This window comes from Hemiscyllium ocellatum, chromosome 14, assembly GCF_020745735.1.
Source record: "Hemiscyllium ocellatum isolate sHemOce1 chromosome 14, sHemOce1.pat.X.cur, whole genome shotgun sequence".
Lineage (NCBI taxonomy): Eukaryota > Metazoa > Chordata > Chondrichthyes > Orectolobiformes > Hemiscylliidae > Hemiscyllium > Hemiscyllium ocellatum.
The window spans coordinates 21,646,477-21,668,555 of record NC_083414.1 but is presented as its reverse complement, the minus strand read 5'-3'; the positions used below and the strand labels follow the sequence as shown (position 1 = coordinate 21,668,555).

Genomic DNA, 22,079 nt, shown 5'->3' with positions numbered 1-22,079 from the left:
GAAGGATCTGAAATTTCTTGCTTTTGATTTGGAGAAAAGCTACGGCTTCAAAAGTCTTTTGGTTTTAGTTCTCAGACATTCTGGTGGAAGTTAGATGTGTTAGGTAGTTTCTCCTGAAGGAGAGAAATCATTTAGAACTGCTAAGAAATATGTAACCTCTGCGTAAGTTGTTTCATTTGAAAGTTCCAGATCAGAGGTGTTCAGTTAGAACTGTGACAGGGTTATTTGAAGCTGAGAAAGTCTAAGCTCAGTTGTGTGAATACTCAAAGAGGTGGTTAGCAAACTCTCAACTGTGAGTTGAATCTGGAAAGGGTCCAGAGGAGGTTGACAGGTATAATCCCAGGAATGAATGGCTTGTCACATGAGGAGTGGTTGAGGACTCTGGGTCTCTACTTGATGGAGTTTGGAAGGATGTGAGGACATTTGATAAACTTACAGAATACTAAGAGGCCTGGATAGGGTGGATGTGGAGAAGATGTTTCCGCAGGTAGTATTATAGATATGGACACATCAGTACTTTTATTTGAGCCGATTCTTTATTTAACTGAATTACAATTAGGCAAAGAGCTTCTATTCACAAAAATAACTTAGGAATTGGGGCACTCTTTCCCAAGTCGCAGTAAAACCATTGTGCCTATTACATAATTTCCCAATATAAAATCTATGTTTATGATATGCAATTTAAGAAGAATTCTAACCAAACACAATTCATTTGTCAGGACACAATTTAAATTTTCTTTATGTAATGGGAAAGACACACACTTCCCATCAACACTGTTTGATAGTATTAAGCTTTGAGCCATATCAATGTCCCTCAGGATAAAAATCTTCTCAGGCTTTTCCTTGGGCAAAAAATGGAGAGACTTACTTTCCAAATATAAACCCATTATAATCCTTGACACTGCCATCACTTCTCACCGTAAGATGTAGGGAATGCCTTCCAAACTTCATTTTCTGAGTCAATGTACCCTGTGGAAATTCCTATAATGTGCATCAGTTCCACTGGTTTAACATTCATTTCTCTTATTGGTACTGCATTTTCTGAAGACCCCTTAAGTGTTCCTGTCACTCCCTCCGGTTTACTGTTGCACTTACAACAATTTAGTTTTAAATACCTTTTCTTACTGGTTTCATAACGTTACTTTCCTTCTCTCTATTATCCTTTCTAGCACAGCTTTGAAACAGCTTTTCCCTTTAACCTAAAGCCAGAATCTTGGCTATTCCCCCAGCGACTGCATTTGTAATGTTGCCAGATAGAAACCAACACTTAACTGTTTGTGAGAAATATTATGTACATCAACTGGACCCGCTGACTCTTTGACTTTAGGTAACTGATGAATAACCAAATGGAACTCAATTCTTACTGGAATGCTCTTCTTGAATTCTTCCAAAATCATGATTTCCATCACATTTTCAAACATTTGCTGGAACTCAGTGAACTATACAATGATCCCATTATTTTTCACTTGTCTCCAGTGAATTCAACAAATGTTTCACTGGGTTTCATCTTTTCTGACCTAAACTTAACTATTAAGCTTCATTAGAAATGTTACAAGCATTACAAACCTGCACTTCTAACCGTCTCACCATCTGACAATTGTTTTTTCAAAAGACTAAATTATATGTTCCTTGCTTCACCAGTCAGGACAATTTGTAGCGTAAGTGACCATGTATCCTTTGGCCTTTGATTGTTTAGCGATTTTCCCCTGTGACAATGCTGTTACTTTAAGAGATTACTTTGTCCTTTTTTTTGAAGGGAGTATGTGAGACAAAGGCACTGAGTATTCTACCAGAGCCACTAGGGTAACCAACTGTGAGGCCTTTAGGTTTTTTAAAAGGTTGGAACAATGGAAACAGCCTGAATGGGTGTGGCCAGATCTCACAGACCAGGCTTTCTAGTTTTTGTTTAGCTTTAGCATCAGAAGCTTTATAGGGTCTCAAGAGTTGGAAGCTTCATTAAATGATTCCCAGCTTCTACTTTCTCTGAAATCTCTCAGTGTAGTTTCCTCCTGGATTGGAGAACTGCATGTAAAAATCTGTGTCTGAATTTGCCTTTTTGTCAAGGGATGTGTTTATCGATGTTACTATATTGGAACAGTTAATTAGTAATAGATACTTTATCTATTATTCAGTTAAGTTTTCCAATATGTTGTTCTAAATTCCTCTTTCTTTTGTTTGTAGTCTGACTATAGCATTTAAATAAATTGTGTTTTGCTTAACGTTGAGTAGTTTGACCAGTCGCACCACATATGGAGCATGCACTTCACATCTACTTTCAAAATAAGAAAATGTTAGGGTCTGGGCTACCTTCTTAATATTAAGGGTGTATGGTCAGTCCATAACACCCCAATGAGAGAAAATAACTTTATACTCCAATTCCATACATTTATGAATAAAAGGAAGATTTTTGATTAAATCAAACTTAAAAATGTGATTTCGCGTCTAACTGACCTTTTGTCAAAGCTGAACGAAAATCCTGTCGGAGAGAAGAGCAGTACTTCTTCAGGGTAGGCATTCCTGGGAGAGAGATGGCAGTGGGTTAAACACTGGATAAAAGCACATTACTGCGGATGCTGGAATCTGAAACTAAAAGAGAAAATTCTGGAAAATCTCAGAAGGTCTGTCAGCATCGGTAAGGATGTTTTGACAAAGGGTCAGTTAGACTCGAAACGTCAGCTCTTTTCTCTCCTTACAGATGCTGCCAGACCTGCTGAGATTTTCCAGCATTCTCTCTTTTGGTTTCAGATTCCAGCATCGGCAGTAATTTGCTTTCAAAAATGGGACTTCCCTCTTCAGCCAAAATAGGGGACTGTCTTGCTACCCATAGCCTAAACTATTTTTTTATCCAGTTTGTTTCATGATTTTCTGAACTCTTGATGTTCAAGTTCAAACATTTTTCTCTCTTTGTGTCTCAAGCTACTTCATCTGTAACTGAATCCTAGCCAACTCAATCTGCATTCCACCTGGGTTAGACTCTTATCTCCTTCCAATCCCAGATACCGCGTTGTCACACAGGTTTTGCCTTTGCTTTTAATTTTAACTGCAACTTTTCAGCTAATGTTGCTTGCCTAGTTTTGATCACCATTTGCAAATCACTCAGAGATAAATCTGTTCTCCCCAGAAAAGTCATAGCAATTCGCAAAGTCGGCTTGATTTTCACTATGTACCATAAAATTAACAATCTTAATCAGCCGTAACTAGATCAGGTTCCAGCATGTGTATTTTGCTGTGGATTACAAATCCCACAAGAGCCCCAAATTACATTATGACCCCAGACCAGACTGCCAACTTTGCTACAATGCCAGCTGAGATCACCAAATTATGTTACAATCTCAGGGTTCCTGTAATCTTTTGCTCTTTAAAGTAAATCAAAGGTGAGAAGAGACTTGCTAATGGAATAAAGCCACACAATTCCACAGTTTTGAACAACAGTACTACATACGTTAGAACAGGAACACAATATACTGTAAATGTATAACTTATATCAAAATCGCAGAATTAGCATGCGATAAACATCAAACAGTTAAGATAGATCACAAAGATTATTTAGGTAAAAACAATGACTGCAGATGCTGGAAACCAGATTCTGGATTAGTGGTGCTGGAAGAGCAAAGCAGTTCAGGCAGCATCCGAGGAGCAGTAAAATCGACGTTTCGGGCAAAAGCCCTTCATCAGGAATAAAAGCAGAGAGCCTGAAGGGTGGAGAAATAAGTTAGAGGAGGGTGGGGTAGGGAGAAAGTAGCATAGAGTACAATAGGTGAGTGGGGGAGGGGATGAAGGTGATAGGTCGGGGGCGGGGGAGGGTGGATAGGTGGAAAAGAAGATAGGCAGGTAGGACAAGTCATGGGGATAGTGCTGAGCTGGAAGTTTGGAACTAGGGTGAGGTGGGGGAAGTGGAAATGAGGAAACTGTTGAAGTCCACATTGATGCCCTGAGGTTGAAGTGTTCCGAAGCGGAAGATGAGGCGTTCTTCCTCCAGGCGTCTGGTGGTGAGGGAACAGCGGTGAAGGAGGCCCAGGACCTCCATGTCCTCAGCAGAGGGGAAGGGGGAGTTGAAATGTTGGGCCATAAGGTGGTTGGTTGATTCGCACAAACCAAATCATCTGCCAACATTTCCACCACCTCCAAAACGACCCCACTACCAGGACATATTTCCCTCCCCACCCCTTTCCACCTTCCACAAAGACCGTACCCTCCGTGAATACCTGGTCAGGTCCACATCCCCCTACAACCCACCCTCCCATCATGGCACCTTCCCCTTACAGGAACTGCAAAACCTGCGCCCACACCTCCTCCGTCACCTCCACCCAAGGCCCTAAAGGAGCCTTCCACATCCATCAGAGTTTTACCTGCACATCCACTAATATCATTTATTGTATCCGTTGCTCCCAATGCGGTCTCCTCACCATTGGGGAGACTGGACGGCTCCTAGCAGAGCGCTTTAAGGAACATATCCAGGACGCCCGCACCAATCAACCACAACACCCTGTGGCCCAACACTTCAACTCCCCCTCCCACTCTGCCGAGGATATGGAGGTCCTGGGCTTCCTTCACCGCCGCTCCCTCACTATCAGAAGCCTGGAGGAAGAATGCCTCATCTTCTGTCTCGGAACACTTCAATCCCAGGCCATCAATGTGGACTTCAACAGTTTCCTCATTTCCACTTCCCCCACCTCACCCTAGTTCCAAACTTCCAGCTCAGCACTGTCCCCATGACTTGTCCTACCTGCCTATCTTCTTTTCCACCTATCCATTCCACCCGCCCCCCGCCCCCCACCCCCGACCTATCACCTTCATCCCCTCCCCCACTCACCTGTTGTACTCTATGCTACTTTCTTCCCACCCCCACCCTCCTCCAGCTTATCTCTCCACCCTTCAGGCTCTCTGCCTTTATTCCTGATGAAGGGTTTTTGCCCGAAACGTCGATTTTACTGCTCCTCGGATGCTGCCTGAACTGCTGTGCTCTTCCAGCACCATTAATCCACAAAGATTATTTAGCAACTACCTCTGGATTTTAATGAAATGATAGATCATCAAATGTCATTGAAATTGTTCACTTTTGCTGACCTGATTTTGAAGCTACCTCTCAAGAGGTAGCTTCATGGACTACCTCAATGTCTGCTTCTATTCTGGCTGATTAACCTCTATTTCTCAGTCTGCATTTCCCTGGACTCTGGAAACTGCACTCATTCATTGGCTCCAGCATTTTGACTAGATAACGAGCTTCACTAAAGTTAGATCTTAGCTGTGGTTTTCCATGAGCTCTAACTTTGCTCAGTTGCATCATGCAAACACTGCTAATGAACTTTCAACCCTCACAGTGAACTTTGCCATCTCTTAGTGTCACCGGGCTTCTTGAGTGGTCGCAACTCCTTGGCTTTTCCTGATCCTGACTCCAACCCTTAGCTGTCCCCTATCACCTAGGACAATTCTGCCTGAATACATCACAGATATTCAAATACTCATGTCTTCTCTTCTACACGGAACCCACGTAGTTTAGTTATTTCTCTACAATGCAGCTGAAAAATCTAATGAGGAGTCTTTTCTCCTTCACTTTCACATACTTAATTGACTTTTTTCATTCTGTCTTTCTTTGAAATCATGTTCACTAACATCCCAAACAATCCTGATGACCTATTGAAAATCAGCACCCATTCCATCAACCTTCTAATAATATTTATACATTCCTTTAAGGTATCCATTCATTATTCCAGATTCTAGGTAGTACTAAGCCCAACTAACTCAACCTCATCTTTTAAGGAAATCCTTCCATACCCAACATCAACCTGATGAACCTTCTTTAGACTGTCTCCAAGCCTTTCCTTCAATAAGGGGAGGTAAACTGTTCACAGTATTCCAGATGTGACCTGACTGATGCCCGTTGCTTTTTAGTTCCAATTTCTATATTGCATTCCCTTTGAAATAAAAGCAATTTTTTATTTGCCTTCCCTGTTAACAGCTGAAAATGGATACTAATGCTTTTGGGAGCTCTCCCAAATCCTGATTCAAATAATATTCTTTCCTTTTATTCTTCCTATCAAAGAATATAACTTCACATTTTTCACATAATTTCACTTCACATTGCACGTGCCAAGCTTTTGCCCACTGCATTAATCTGTCTGTATCCCTATGTGGAAACTTAGTGTCATCTTCAGGCCATGCCTTCCCACCTCTTTTTGTGTCATTTGCAAACTTGGCAACAGTACATTCACTTCCCTCTTCCAAGTCATTAAGATATATTTGTAAATAATTGTGGACCCAGAAATGATCCCCGCAGTCCTTCATGAGTTACAGATTGCAAACCTCAAAATGCCCCCTCTACCCCAGGATAACTGATGATGGCCATTTGCTGGCTCACTTCTCAGGGCAATGATTCGACAAATAGGAGACAACCTGCCTCATTTGAAATGTAGACAATGTCTGGTAGTTAGCTGTCAGTCATCATTAGTTGCTGCATTCTCCGTGGCAGTGTCTCTACTAATGAAAGTCTGCTTGTCATCTTTTCCCTCATGCAATTAAAATGTTGGCTCTTCCCTTTATTCATATTTCTTGTGAATTGTCCTGATTAGTGCAAGACCAAGAACTTAGGCAAAATGTGTATTTTGTCAGCAAGTTTAAGTTCTACATAAGTACTACTAAATGACTAATGTATTGTATCATTTATATAAAAAAAAGTTGTGATATTAATATACTTATTCACATGTATTTTAGTCTGTGATTTTAATAGAAATTAATCCTGTTTCTATCTTAACTAGTGTATTTAATGCTTTTTATCTAATTTTCTTTTCAGTTTTGAATTAAGAAATGTTACTTCTATCATTCTTATGTGAGAAACTGGATTCAATCTCTGTAGTTCTGGTGGCTGAATTTTCTGCACTTATTTGAAAAAGTCTCCTGATTATCAGCATTTGAGGAATTAATTATTTAGCTTCTCTCAATTCTCTGTACTTACAAAGCAAAGCATTTCTTCACATGTATTTGTTATGTTCATGTCTACCCATTTCAACATTTCTTTCATGCATTTTGTCAGATGTGCAGAGATCGGTAAATAATATGTGTGTATCTTACTTTGTTTATTTTTCCCTCAAATAGAAAACTGTTGCTGATATTCTTGCTGCAGGACAGTTGTTTAGTAGGTTTGAAACCATTCTTGAGGTAAATACATTCCAAATATTTGGCCTATCAAAACTGAAAGACTAGCTGCATGTAACCTTGGGCTTCTGTTTAATGAATTCCCTGGAAGTAATACTTACTTTAGTGTTGATATGATTCTGAGACTGTTGGCTTTAATGTAGGCTCATTTTTCATTTACGTACTTTGATTGTGGAACCATTTCAAGACGTAGTTTTGAGAACGTAAATCATGATTTCGTAGTTGATCATCACACCTCCTTCCCTGCCTAAGAAAGGTCCAGTCACATTTAGCAAATGAAAACCTTTTGATTTATAAAACTCAAGACTGCTGACAGCAAAGAAGGATGACTGTAAATGGTCCTAGAGGTTACTTTCACATTAATGTGCCTGTCAGTATTGGTGCCTCTGCTTCCAACGGCACTGCAAAAACCAATGCTTTACAGTGACTGATGGCACATTGATCTTGCAATTGCTTCAATGTAGACTTTGACACCATTTTAATAATCAGCCAAAATGATTGGTGCCCAATCCAGAAAATATGTTTTCTGCATGTGTATTGTATCCAGAAAAGTTGCAGTCACACAGGAAATAGATCATGTGTTTTAAATTTAGATGTTACTGGATTGATTTTATCACTCTGACCTCCTATTCCAACCCCTGCATCTCCTCCTTTAAGAAAAACATGTTCTTGAAAAAAAATCTTGGCTGCGAAGTGACAAAATCCATAAAATCTGGCACTTTAAAACAGCTTTCCAGCAGCTAATGAATGTATAATAAACATTTTGATGATTCAAGCAATGAGGGTTCAGTCGAATCCTGGAAAATATATTTTTTTCCAAAGCTCCATCGGGCAAATGAAAAAGTCATCCTTGTGTCAATGATGAGCCCATTAGATTTTTAATTTTTTTTGAGTTTATTTTCTTTTATAAGGAATGATTCTGTGGAATGGGTTAGCTGAGTTAATAGCATTCACTTAAAGCAAAGTGATTGTCATTGTGACATACTAACTCAACAAAATCAATATTAGCAGTGAATAACATTGGGAAATTATAAAAGATTCTTTGTATTGGATGTGTTTTTTAATCTTGCAACTCCCTGCTTTGTAAACAAAAGTACTTCCTTGTAAAAATGCCTTTAAATTGCTCTTAGATAAGGATGCTTGATATTTTATTCATAATGTTACTCAATTATAGTGCAATATACATCATAGATGGAATTTTTATTAACTTTTAGGATTTTAGAATTATTTTATTATTTAATCTTTTGATAGAATTGTGATCTCCCTTTCATACTGGATGGCCCTGGTCCTTACACAGTCTTTGTGCCAAGTAATGATGCAGTGGACAAGATGAGAGATGGAACATTATTCTATATGTTTGGTGAGGTAGGAGCACAAACAAAAATTAATAAGAATTGTACTTGTTTCAAGCTGTCCAGATTGTAATATTATAATGATACTCTATTTTTCCAAATTTAAAAATCACACAACTCCAGGTTATTGCCCAACAGATTTAGTTGGAAGCACTAGCTTTCAGAGCGCTGCTCCTTCATCAGGTGGTTGTGTGATTTTTAACTTTGTACACCCCAGTCCAACACTGACATCGCCGAATCATGACTGTTTTTCCAAGGTTGCTTTAAATTTTAATTCAAACAAGTATATATTTTTTTAAAATTGTGAAAAATAGTGAAATGCATTGTAATGATTGTTTTTTCTCCCAGTACTGATTGCACTTAGAATATCCTAAATAAAGATCAAGTTGTATTTATATGCACAGAGAATGAAGGAACTAGGAAAATATACCATTCCTATCATTTTGACAGATTTGCAAAGTCAGGGAAACTGATGCTGGCTGAATGGCTATGATGGGTGGAAAGTATAGAGGGTGCATTAGTAAACTGGGCCAATCTCCTGGTAAATGGAGACAGACATCCCAGCCTAATAGCCTGGCCAACTGAGCAATATTTCTGTGACATTGAGCCTAGTTCCAGGCCAACTTTGCCCCTTCAAAAAAAATACAGCAGGCAAAAATCCTTTTCAAAGAGGTGGATCTGCTAGATCAGGAAATGTCTCAATTTGGAAGGATCAAGGTTGTGTGTCTTCCTGAAATATCCGGCCTTTAATGACTATATTTCAGTTTAATTGGACAAAAATGACATTTCTCTTAATTTCCCTATGCTGAGCCACCAATTGAAATGTCAATTATGATATTATGTTAATAATAGTTATTTTGTGGCTGATAAAGGAATGACTTTGTTGCTTAGTGATAGCATCAATACAGGTGCAGATTTGGCATTTTCTCACAATGGTTGTAATGAGTTTTGGAAGTGAGGGAGTAGAGTTTTCCTGCAAGTTTCTGGACTCCATCAACAAGATCATAAAGGGGTCAAAAGTTTCAATTGTGGGAAACAGACCACTAACTATTTTTGTCCATAGTAGCTAATTAATGACCAGGAGGCAGTGAATTGCCCAATTTATTATGGATGGTGGGAGTTTGAAGCTGGAGAGAAAATTAGAAGCCATACATCATGAAACAGTAGTAGGATGTCATGGAAGATAAGTGAGGGAGAGGGAGCTTCATCTGCGGTGTGTCTTCTCTCTTGTCACTGGGAGAAGTCCTCACGGTGCCTAACACAAGCTCCAGGAATCTGGAGGTCAATTGGAAAATTAATATATGGTCATTCACAAAAGTAGTTGGCCATTCAGCCTGTATCATGTGTGGCAAGATAATCCTGCCATCCCATCATCCTGCCCCTTGGTAAATGCCTGTGGGTAGGATGGAGCTGGGGACCTATGCCAGCCAGTAGCACTGGTATTAATTATGCCTACCTCTGTTCTATGTCCCAATTGAGATTCAAAACCTTGCCCAGAGCTCTGTCATGGTTAGGAAAACTCCTAAATGTCGTGAGCATGGTTTTCCTTCCACTCTCAGCATAGATGTTGTGGGACCTCATCAAGTATTGCAACAGTGGAGGACTAAACTGTTGTGTTTCATTATGTAGAGTATTTCTTCTGTGGCCAATACATTCATATTTGTGGCCTATGAGATTATGAATCAGCTGCAAATCCTCTTTTACAGTGTTCCCCAGTGAAGACACATCAACTGGATGATGCACATTATTCCTCTAACTTCTAGCATTTGCAAACATTTACAGAACTATCTGTACTTCTGCTGCTATATGATTCCTATGCCACAACTTCATAAATTGCAATTGCATTACCATTTTGAACAGCCTATATGAAAAGGATGATTATTCATGTGTGATACTTTAGATTGTGAAATACAGATGGAAATTAATTTTTTAAAAGCCAAGAAATATATTGCATTGGTTGGATTGAAACTGATTAAATTAAGATCAGATCCCAAGCAAGTTTAGGCTCGACAACTGGAAGTAATATTATTTCTACTTGATTGATAATATGTGCAGAGAAAGTGTCATGTGCTGGATTGTAGATTTACAATAAGCTGATTTCTGCCGATTGAAAATAATGAAAAAAAGGAAGCAGAGACGAGTTATAATTGTTACAAATGAAAGCCTATAAAAAATATTCCTTGGCTTTTAACAGAAGCAGCAACACACTTAAACTATCTGGAATTATCAGTGAAATGTTGAACTTCCTATCTAGTCATTGCTTCCATGTAAACTCTTGCATTTTTGTTTTCTTTAAAACAAGGGTCGGCCAAAACTTCAAGAGCTTGTGAAACATCATATCTTTGCATCTGGAAATGTAAGCAGCTTTCTTCTTCAAAATGTTCAGGGTAAAAGTCAAAGGAAAAGGTCAAGCAGTAGAATATTGAGCCCTGGATTGAAGGGTTACGTTTCAATTTAATCCTTGCATTTTCATCTCCCATAGGGAGCATTTGCCGGTACTTGGCTGAAATATCAAAATTCAACACGTCATAATGACATACTACTGCATATTGGGAGGCGGCGTTAGTTGGCAGAGCTGTTATTGACCTGAAAGCACATTCTTGGTTAGCCAAGGGGCACTAATGATGACTGTCAGGAGATCTACAGATTAGACTTGGCAGCAGTCAGACACGAATATCGGGAAGAAGCTTAGTTACAGCTGAAATTTGTAAAAAAAAACAATTGTTCACAGTATTTTGTTAACCATATTATGTACTGAATCTAAAAAGCATTTCCATAATCTTGTGTTTAACTTTCTAGTTGCCAGCAGACAGATTGTCAACAATGCCTCGAATCCTGACGAAGGCAAACCAGATAATATCTATCAATGTTACCATTAACGTAAGTGTGATACATATGCAAATGGAGTCAAGGAAAGAAAATGTACTTGTATAGTCAAAAAGAAAAATCCATAGATTACAGAAGAGATATATCCTTGACTTTCAAATGATGCTATATAAAATTGTTATAAATCTCAATTGATCTTACATTTCTAAAAGCAGTAAGAATATTTTTTCTTTTCTCTCTTTAAGTTTTCTTTAAAACTAATACATATGACTCAGTTTACAATATTTCTCAAAGTAATAGTAAAGTATTTTGTGAATATTAGACTTCCTATTTTGAGGTAATCTCACGATTTGACACAAATTGCTCCAGTATTCTGGCACCCCGGTCAGTTTGAAAAAAAAGATTGTGGAAGATTTACCAATTGTAGAGGAATAATTCCATGTAAAAGTTCCATGTTTTATACAGAATATCAATATTGTGTAATGTTTTATTGTAGTTCTTAGAATTTTAATTTTTCCGATTATTCACTAAAATAAAGTGACTTACAATTCCAAATTCTTGGATCCAGTTTTGAAGAAATTACAAAATACTAGAAATTTAATTTATCTTTTTTAACAAAAGAGGTCATTTGATATGGAGCTACACTTTAAAAATGTTAAATGATGATGCTGAAGCTGTTGCTTGTCCACTGAAGTCAAGATTTAGAGAAGAAATTCCAAAGCTTAAGTCCTTGGCAGATGAAGGCACAGCTATCAATATATGCACAGCTCAATGTCCACATAGCACAGTATCAACACAATACAATAGTGATTGTAATGAGGTCAACCAAGTGGTCCTCATAGAATATAAGTTCCTTGATAGGGACCCCAGGCTGACATATAAACAGGAGTGTCAGGGGTTCTGTTCATTCTAGGAGCTGGCTCTGAGCTAGCTAGGCCAGTATCTTGTACTATGCATGTATAAATAAAGGGTGATTTGGTGACAGGATATTGGCCTTCATGGAGTTACTTCAGCTACCATAGATAACAGTTCAGGAGTGGGAAGATAAATATTCTAGGCAATTCTCAAGCTATAATTGGATAGCTGAATTTTATTATTTTTGAACATTATAGATCCTCAGGACACATTTCTGGAGCACAAAATAATGGTGAGAATATTTTTTGCAGTGATGAATTGGCACAATATATTATAAGTTTCTGCTTAAGAACGTGCTCCAATGTAATATGTTGAGCAGAAATCTGGAAATGATTATGAAGTAATGTCATCCTGATTTAAGCATGAATTTTCTTGAATAAAATTCTCTTCTGTCTATTAATAGGGCCAGATTTTGTTGGGTGACAAGGGAGTTCCTTTACATAAAAGAGATATTATTGCTTCAAATGGCATCATTCACACTTTGGATGGCATCCTTATTCCTCCTTCAATTCTTCCCATTTTGCCAAAAAGATGTGATGAAATTCACTATCGCATAATCACGGTAAAGTCAAGCAATATGTCACTGCTAATAGTAATTTGATTATTTTATATAGTATTCAATAATTTATTTTGCTTGTAGAGTTTATTAATGCAGTAGATTTATGAGCAATTTTTAAAGGAAGTATTGAGCAAAATATCCAGTGTTACCAAAATGAAGTGACATAGATAGAACACAGAAAGGTACAGCACAGAACAGGCCCTTTGGGCCATGATGTTGTGCCGAGGTTTAATCCTGATGTAAAATATAGTAACTTAACCTATGCACCCCTCAACTCACTGCTATCCATGCGCCTGTCCAGCAGTCCCTTAAATGTCCCCAATGACTCTGCTTCCACAATCACAGCTGCCAACGCATTTCATGCATTCACAACTCTCTGTGTAAAGAACCTACCTCTGACATCTCCTTTGTACCTCCTCCCTAATATCTTCAAACTATGACTCCTCGTACCAGTCAATCCTGCACTGGGGAAAAGTCTCTGGCTTTTGACTCTATCTATTCCACTCATTATCTTATGTACTTCGATCACATCTCCTCTCTTCCTTCTCCTCTCCAGAGAGAAAAGTCTGAGCTTATTCAACCTTTCTTCATAAGGCAAGCCCTCCAGTCAGGCAGCATCCTGGTAAACCTTCTTTGCACCCTCTCCAAAGCCTCTGTATCTTTCTTATAGTAGGGCGACCAGAACTGGACACAATATTCCAAGTGTGGTCTCACTAGGGACTTGTAGAACTGTAGCAAAACCTCACGGCTCTTAAGCTCGATCCCCCTGTTAATGAAAGCCAAAACACCATATGCTTTCTTAAGAACCCTATCCACTTGGGTGGCAACTTTGAGGGATCTATGTACTTGCACACCCAGATCCATCTGGTCCACCACACTGCCAAAAATCCTGTCTTTAATCCTATATTCAGCATTTGAGTTTGACCTTCCAAAATGCATCACTTTGCATTTATCCAGGTTGAACTCCATCTGCCATTTCTCAGCCCATGATGTAACATATATTAATTTATACAGAACCTGAAAACCTCTTTCTGATGACACAGTGTTATACATGTTACAGGATGATTTTGTGGAATTAAAGTGCATTGCCCATGCGATTATCTTTTGTTCTTCATTCGGATAGGGTATTGAACTGATAAGTCATATTAAAATAATCTCCACGTTTGAGCTAAAAGGGAATCTGTACATTTAAAGCAAAATGCAAATTGGGGTTTTAGACCCAGGATGATTAATCCCAACTATTTTGGGTATCTAAGCCTGGGTGTGTAATTTTTTTTAAGAATCCCTACACTATGGAAACAGGCTCTTCAGCCCAACAAGTCCACACCAACTCTCCGAAGAGTAACCCACCCAGACCCATTCCCCTACATTTTACCCCTGCCTAATGTACCTAACACTACAGGCAATTTAGCATGGCCAATTCACCTGACCCACACATCTTTGGATTGTGGGAGGAAACACATGCAGACACGGGGAGAATGTGCAAACTCCACACAAGACAGTCACCCGAGGCTGGAATCGAATCCAGGTGCCTGGGCGCTATGAGGCAGCAGTGCTAACCACTGAGCCACCATGTCACCCCACTTCTTGTATGTCTGATGTACGGTAGGAGCAGGATGTTCCTCCTAGCACCATACTATCCCCGCCATGCTACTAGCTTCCGGGCCTACCTGAGAAACATTGCTGGTGAGGCAAACTGGAAGGAATACTTCACTGAGCTTCAGGCCACCTCCTTCAGTCATGCTGTGAGAATTAATAATTTTATCCCAGTGGATCCACCAGTCCTACAACGACAGACCAGGAATTCCCACTACTCTCTAATATGCGCTGGCCACTGTTGGCATGAGGCATCACAAAACCCATTCTATAAATTATGGTTTTCACTAGCTTCCAGCTAATGTCACTACTCTTTTTCTATGTTCTTTAGGCTCCTTGTGGAGACTGTTCCTCATTGAATGAGAGTCATTGCCCAGAGGGAAGCATACCAATGGTAATTCTGAACATTTTAATTTTTCTAATGGCAATATATTTCACACTGAGAAGACCCAAGTCAACAAACATGTTGAGAAAGTTTGACTACAATGTTCCTCTGCCAGATATGCTTTGTATGGATAGCAATCTTCATCAGTTACATTTTTAAGTGATGAATACAAAAACAGCGAGAAAGTACACAGTAGGTCCGTGGGGAGAGAAACAGAGTTATGTTTTATGTCAATGAACTTTTCATCAGAAATCTTTCAGTTTCTTGCCTCAGGTTGGCATTTTTGCTTCTGGTTCAAGCATCAATCAATGCAATGTTAATACAAAGTTGCACTGTCAGGGATGTCATCTTTTGGATCATATATTAAATTGAGGCCTCATCTGGTATGTCAGGTAGACATAAAAACATGGCACTTTTCTAAAATGGCAAAAGAATACCCAGCAAAAAATTAATCTCTCCACCAAACTCACAAAGATAGAGGATCCGGTCAATTCTAATTATTTTCTAATTAACCTGCTCAGACATGTTATTATACACAAAAGAAAGAACTGCAGATGCTGCAAATCAGAAACAAGAACAGAAAATTGCTGGAAAACCCCCGTGGGTCTGGCAATCTCTGTGGAGGGAAGGCAGAGTTAATGTTTCAGGTCCAGTGATCCTTCTTCGCAACACATTACACACCTGTACGATTTGCACCCAGGCCTCCTAGTCCACAGGTAGGACCACTGCCACAACACCACAAGAGCCCCTCAACATTTTAATCTGATTGCTAATTCTATTACATTGCTGTGCGTAAGATGGTAACACACAGTCAAAAGAGGCAGATAAGTTGGATTGACCATGCTACATTTCCCTTAGTGTCCAGGGATGTGTAGGCTAGGTGGATTAGCCATGGGAAATGGAGGACTACAGAGATAGGGAAGGATGAGCTGTTGTTCAGAGGAGCTGTGTGCCCTGCTTCCACATTATAGTGATTATATGATTTGCCTACAGTATAATTGTCTAAGTCAATTTTCCTTTGGATTCAATGGACTGTATTGCAATGCAGACCAGCAAAGATGTCCTTTAGGGAAATAGATCTGCCATCCTTAACTAGTGCCATCCTTTTCCAGTCTGTCTGACACATGAGTCTGAATCCACAAAAATAAGGTTGATCCTTAACTGCCCTGTGAATGGCTGCAAGTTCAAAGGCAATGAGGGATGGTCAATACTGACCTTCCCGGTGACTCCCATATCCCATGAAGAGTAAAGAGGAGATAATGAGAATGACCTGCTCAATGCAAGGGGTTAATTTCCTAGCAAGATGTACAACCAAAGTAAGGGTCTTGTACCACACATGCCACATAGCTACTTTAGGCACAGAGAATTCCAGAGTGAATTGCATTAAAGCTCATTAAGATATATAAGCAACTGGATAAATTATACTCATAACCTTCATATGAATTGCCATTATATTGTAGAGACGTGTTGGGAGACATTATCAGTCGGAAGAAGCAGGAGTGGAAAGATGGCCCAACATATTGAGTTACTTTATTGTATCTTCAAGTTGTTGGTTTTGTTATGTCCCATTGAGATTATGCACGTAAATATTCTCAGAGTTGCATCCATTGTTAATTTTGTTTTAAAAGTACACACGGTTCTCAAATTTACCTGACTTTTAGACCAAAGTTTCTGTATAGTCAAGAATAATTATTTATTAAGGTAATTAGACTATAGCTACAGGTAAACAGATATAAACCATTGGCATATATCATGACTAACTAAAACTCTAATCCCTTCATAATCTTCTCCTTAGTCACACAGCCAACCAAAAGGGAAAATAGATTATTGGTAGAGGTAGAAAAACTGGAAATCTGGTTCAGTAGTCTTTGCAATCTAGTTCCGAAGTTGAGATGGTCCTTCTTTGACAAACAGACTCCTTGGAGTTCTGGTGTCCTCCTCTAAATGCTTCCACTGGTTTGTAAGAGTTACAGAGTGGTTATTTACTCAGAAAATAGCTTTCATTTATCAATTCAAAAGTCACAGCTTGCAACACCTGCTGCAAGAAAGGTAACTGATTTTCTTGAGGTTTTAAACTGAATTCTTGACAGTAGAGACCATGCAGCTTCTGGGCAAGGAGAAGATTTGCTCACTTCTTAATCCTCTCACTCTGTGTCTGTGTAACTTATTTCCAGCTTCAAGCTACTCAGCCACCAATCAATCAAACAGTTATTGGGAAGCAAAAGGTCTTTGTCATTGATAACTATCACTAGTCCACAGACTTTATTGCCAACAAGAGCTGCATCAGGACACATTCTCGGCTCAGATCGTCTAAATCTGAACTTCAATTACTGCTTGTTCAAGCAGTCATTTACAATTCCTGACATGGAGGCAGGTCACTTGATTTATAAACTGTAGCACTCTTTCAAACACTATTTTTAAATAGTTCCTTCTCAATTCAGTCCCCAGTTTAAAAAAAACACAACAATAAAAAGACACTGTGTGATAGTTTAAAATCACAGTGGGAAAATATCAGGAGAACATGGGGATGGTAAGTGTAGTGATAATGTTCCTGGAGTGGTCATCCAAAGATCTGCACTAATGTTTCAGAAATGTGAGTTAGAATCCCACCATAATCAGTTTAAATTCAAGTAATTAATAAATTTAGCTTAAAATGCTAATTGCAATAATAATGGTCATTAAACTCCTTGATGATTGTAAAAGCCCTTTTCATTTATGAATGATCTCCAGGGGAGACAATTTGCCTTACTTTCCAAACTTACAGCCCTCTCAAACAAGAACAGAGGCAATAGACACAGAGGAATATATCCACAAGCAAGACCCCCAGCAAGTTACACACTTGCTGACTTGGAAATATTTGACACTCATTTATTGTTGCTGGGTCAAAATCCAAAAACACTATCCCTAACAGCTGAAGAAAATTAAAGATGGGTAATCACTGCTGGCCTTGTCAGATTAGCCACATTCCAAGAATGAAAAAAAGTAGCCACTTGGCCACAGATTGTTGAGTCTGAACAAAGCCACATCTGAATAAATGTGTTTTATTTCTGCTATTATCTGCTGTGTAATGTGGAGAGATCTAAGATTCAAATAAAAATATCAAATGTCACTTCCTGAAAAAAAAGCAAAATGGTAGAGAATTCTCTTCAGTTGCATCAAGAGACTGAACAATTATTAACTGTTACATGTTTTGCATGTACTTCCCTGCATATTGCATTAATTAGGTTCATATGTAGTGACATAATCCAAGTCATGAAATAAGTTAATATGGAATTCCTTTGTTTGGTGTTTTAACAATGGTGTTACAATAAATATATCAATCTCAGACAGAGCAGTTTAATATAAATATGTAAAACACACACCATTTTTAGCCGTTTAAAGGTTATTGAAAATACATTTTAAAAAGTACAATAAGGGACCATATGGTATAAAAGAGCATACTTTAATCTGACAGATATATTGTAATATTTGCATCATTTGTGAACTTAATGAACACAAATAATTTGCAATATTACATATGATTAAATAAATTTGTGTTGAGTATTCATATGCATGGTTTACAGAGTAACTTATTCATAGCAAGCCTTTTGTATCCACAGGAAACATATGTACAAAATTGTGTGTACGATAAGTCAATTGATGATGTTATCTATAGTCGGAACTCCGGTTGTGCTAGACATTGCAACCAGACCATTGTTGTAAGTATCTTACATTTGCGTCATGTCTACTGTAATGAATAATTAATTGATAAGCTGCACATTATTCATCTGACCTTGTGCCATGGTAAATTATGTCATTTGGGGTTTGAAAAACAGTACAAACAATTTAACAGTCTTTTACAATGCAAGGAACCAAATAGTTGTGTGCAAAAAATGTTAAGTGATAACCTTCAGGCATTATGCTGATGAAAGAAAGTGTGCCATTTTCAACTTGTTGTAGGCTGGTGCATCATTAGTGAGTTTTGACATAATGATTGAGGCACCGCTCACTGGAGAATTAAGGATATTGAGGACACAGAGTTGCACTGTTTTTATTGGCAGGTGGAGCGTAGTGTAAAATGATAGTGTTGTTATTGTAGAACATATGATTTCCTTTCAGTTTGTGACCAGTCATTGCTATGTCAGAAGCAAAGAGCGGGCTGCTTTGAATTATCAACAGCTGTTTCATTTCTATAAATGTTGTAGAATCATAGAACTTCCAGTAAGGAAGGAGGTGATTGGGCCCCTCATGACAGTGGCAATATTCACTCTCCATTAGGAATTCCCCACACAAATTCTATTTCCTTGACTATTTTCATATTCTTTATATCTCTCCTTTTTCAAATACTTTTTTGCTTCCTTCATAAATGTGAGCAATTCTGTCTTAATAATCACTTATAGTATAAAGTTCCAAAGTAAGTTTAACAACAGTCCATGAAAGTGTTGAATGCCTTGCTTCAAGGGAAGGGTGAAGAGGAGTAGGGTTGGGGAATTAAGTCCCTGCCTGTACTTGCCTGATTTGTAGTGCACCCAATTTCTTAGCAGGCAACTTCTGGGCCAATAAATGAGGCCGTGCTTCCAGCATGTGCATCCCTCACTTTAATTGTATATTTATTTACATTAGGCCCCTTGCCCGAACTTTGAACTGGTGGTGAGGGACTGCCAACAACCTATTGCTTGCCCAGTTGAAATGGGTGCTTCAGGGATCCCAGGGTCTGTCCTATTCAAGAAAGTCTTTTAAAGGTAGGTAGATATTGGTGTATGTGCAGATTTTTGTTTTGCATCTTCTTCTAAACATTGTTGTACTTTGCCCCATGCATTAGTTGTTTGGCTGGGTATTCTGTATTTTGGAGGGTACTGCTGCCATCTTTCTTAATTTACAACTTTCTTTTGATGGGCCACAAGATGCAGCTTGTGACATTGTCTGTATGTGAGGCATATTTCAATTGCAGTTGACAGTTCCCTCCATACATGGTCATGGACATACCCAGGCATGTTAGAGAAGACTTGACATCCTTGCCCACATTTCCTTATTTAGCTCCCTCTCACTGTCTTTCTCCTTAAATACTGCCCTCTGCTTTCAAATCTGTATACACTTCAAGCTTACAATATTGTCCTCCTCTATCTAATATTTGACTAATCCCATATTGTGTTTTTTATCCTTTCAATGGAGAGTTTTGTTTTAGATAACTCGATCCTGTGTGCAGGGCTACCTCTTGTCTTGGAAATCATCCCAATAGCAAAGATGTCTAGTGCCATTTCTTCCATTTATACTTAGTGATGTATGTCGTCTGGCTTAACACACAACATTAGGAACAATCATGAACCCAACACCTAATCTTTTGTGCTCTATTTATAAGGCCTGCATCCTAAACTTCCTTATGGTTTTGGTTCCAATTATTTTAGAGTGTATCATATTTAGGAATAACACCATTGACATTATTTGTGTGATGTGAAAGGGTAACCATAAATTACACTTGTGCAGAGGCTGCAAGGGGGCGAAGTGGTGACTGCACATGGAACTCCACATTTGCTCTCAAATGCTTACTTCACTAATTGTTTATACCACAGTTGTACTTCACTCTGGTTGCCATTTGTTTGTGGAACAGTCAGAAATATCAAAATCACTTTAACTTGTAACTTCTGGCAATAACACAAAATGAACCAAAATGGGCAAGAGCAAATTAAATACTTTGCTGGTTTTGTTTTTTCTTAGTTCTGTGATTTTTGCCTGTTCTAAGCTTTTAGCAAACCTTTTTTTGGAATTTGTTTATCATTTCACTAAAAACCGTGAGCACACAAAATCTGGGGTGACAGAGGAACTTTCTACGTGTTAGTTGGGGAGTGGTACAGCCAGATTTGATTCAATATCTTATCTGTAAGTTGCATGTGACCTTCTCCATCTTAACCAAATACCAGGCAAGGCAAGGCAGGGACTTACTTAGATAAACAGAAGGAAAACAGGTGGATGAATCAAGGTGGGTTTCAACAGGCCTTCATCACCTGAAGCCTGGAAGCAAATTGCATATCTCCCTTCTTGTTGTGGAAAATGTAGAACATGAAGAAGAGAACAATGAAAATAGGGGGAAAAATGAACCTACTGCACTGATAGGAAAGATAGGTACGCAACCACTGTATGACTGTGAAGTTACCAAGCTGTTTCTACCCAATTCTCTGCCACTGTCATCTTACCTGAGCCTTTTTATAGGCAACTGAGGAACCCAATTGACTCAGGCACTAGCCTCATTAACATATACTGTTACGAACTGACAGGACAAAAGTCTGTGTCACATAATAAATACATAACTATGGTAAGCTAAGAGGCACAAGAGTACAGTTTTGAAGTTCTATCCCAAATATCTCCTCTTCTATGCAAACATATTGCATGTATGATCACTTACGTGGCTAACCAAGTTACCATACTAAGTACTCGATTGTTCTCATGAATTTGTCACTTGTAAACTGAGGTCCATTGTTGCACATCACAATGCTGTAAGTGCATTTTCAGGCATTTTACAGTTTCACTGGTAGTTGTCAAAGTCAGCTGGTCTTTCTCCGAGATGTACGTTGAAGTCAGCTAGTCTGTCTCCTCTATGGTGATAAAGTAATCAGTTCTTTTGAGACCGATGGGGTCTATGTGCACTGCCTAATATAGTCCATGATTTCATTGCTCACTTTTAATCAATAGAGCACTTCTCCTGCCTTCCTCAGATTTGACTCAATTCCTTGCATGGATACACCTTAGTATCTTTCTGCAGGGATAATGACTCTATCTCTTCTGTTGTGTGCATCTTGGGCTGTCAATTCATTTCTGTTTGCCCAATATTCCCTTGTGAGCACAGGAGTGCCTTTCATACTTTCACATCATCGTTTCATCCAAACTTCTTGCAGCACATGAAGACTTGTATCTTGTTGGGTAGTTCAATTGATTTGTGTAAGGGTTAATGTCAAGTGGCTGCTTCACATTGGTTCTGGAAGATCACTGTCATATAGCATCCTTTACTTGTTTCAATGAAGTGCTGCATCCATTGCCTTTGTTTAAATGTCTAGTCTAGATGATATCTCTGTAACATTCTTGTAGATATTTTGGGTGATACTAGTGGATCTTAAAAGAAAAATACATAGAAGTGGTTTGGGGTCAGACTCAAGCAGATATTGATGAAAATGTTTACAAGCAAAGACAATGGTCAGGCCATCCTTTCTCAATTTGTTGTTCTATTTGCATTAATACCCTAGATGCAAATCTAATCCGTTCTCCTTGCTGCACTAGTGTTACTCCAAGTCCTGTCTCAATGGGCATCATGCTCCAAGGTGAC

At 38.7% G+C, this 22,079-nt stretch overlaps 1 protein-coding gene across 1 annotated transcript in view; it reads left to right on the top strand.

The window, feature by feature from the left end:
- Positions 1-22,079, top strand: part of stab1 (stabilin 1) — a 287,180-nt gene that overhangs the window by 82,877 nt on the left and 182,224 nt on the right. The window contains exons 14-20 of the mRNA XM_060835476.1: positions 7,093-7,155; positions 8,404-8,517; positions 10,807-10,860; positions 11,304-11,384; positions 12,649-12,807; positions 14,732-14,794; positions 18,385-18,483. Of these exons, the coding sequence (XP_060691459.1) occupies positions 7,093-7,155; positions 8,404-8,517; positions 10,807-10,860; positions 11,304-11,384; positions 12,649-12,807; positions 14,732-14,794; positions 18,385-18,483 (633 nt within the window). The remainder of the gene's footprint in view (positions 1-7,092; positions 7,156-8,403; positions 8,518-10,806; positions 10,861-11,303; positions 11,385-12,648; positions 12,808-14,731; positions 14,795-18,384; positions 18,484-22,079) is intronic.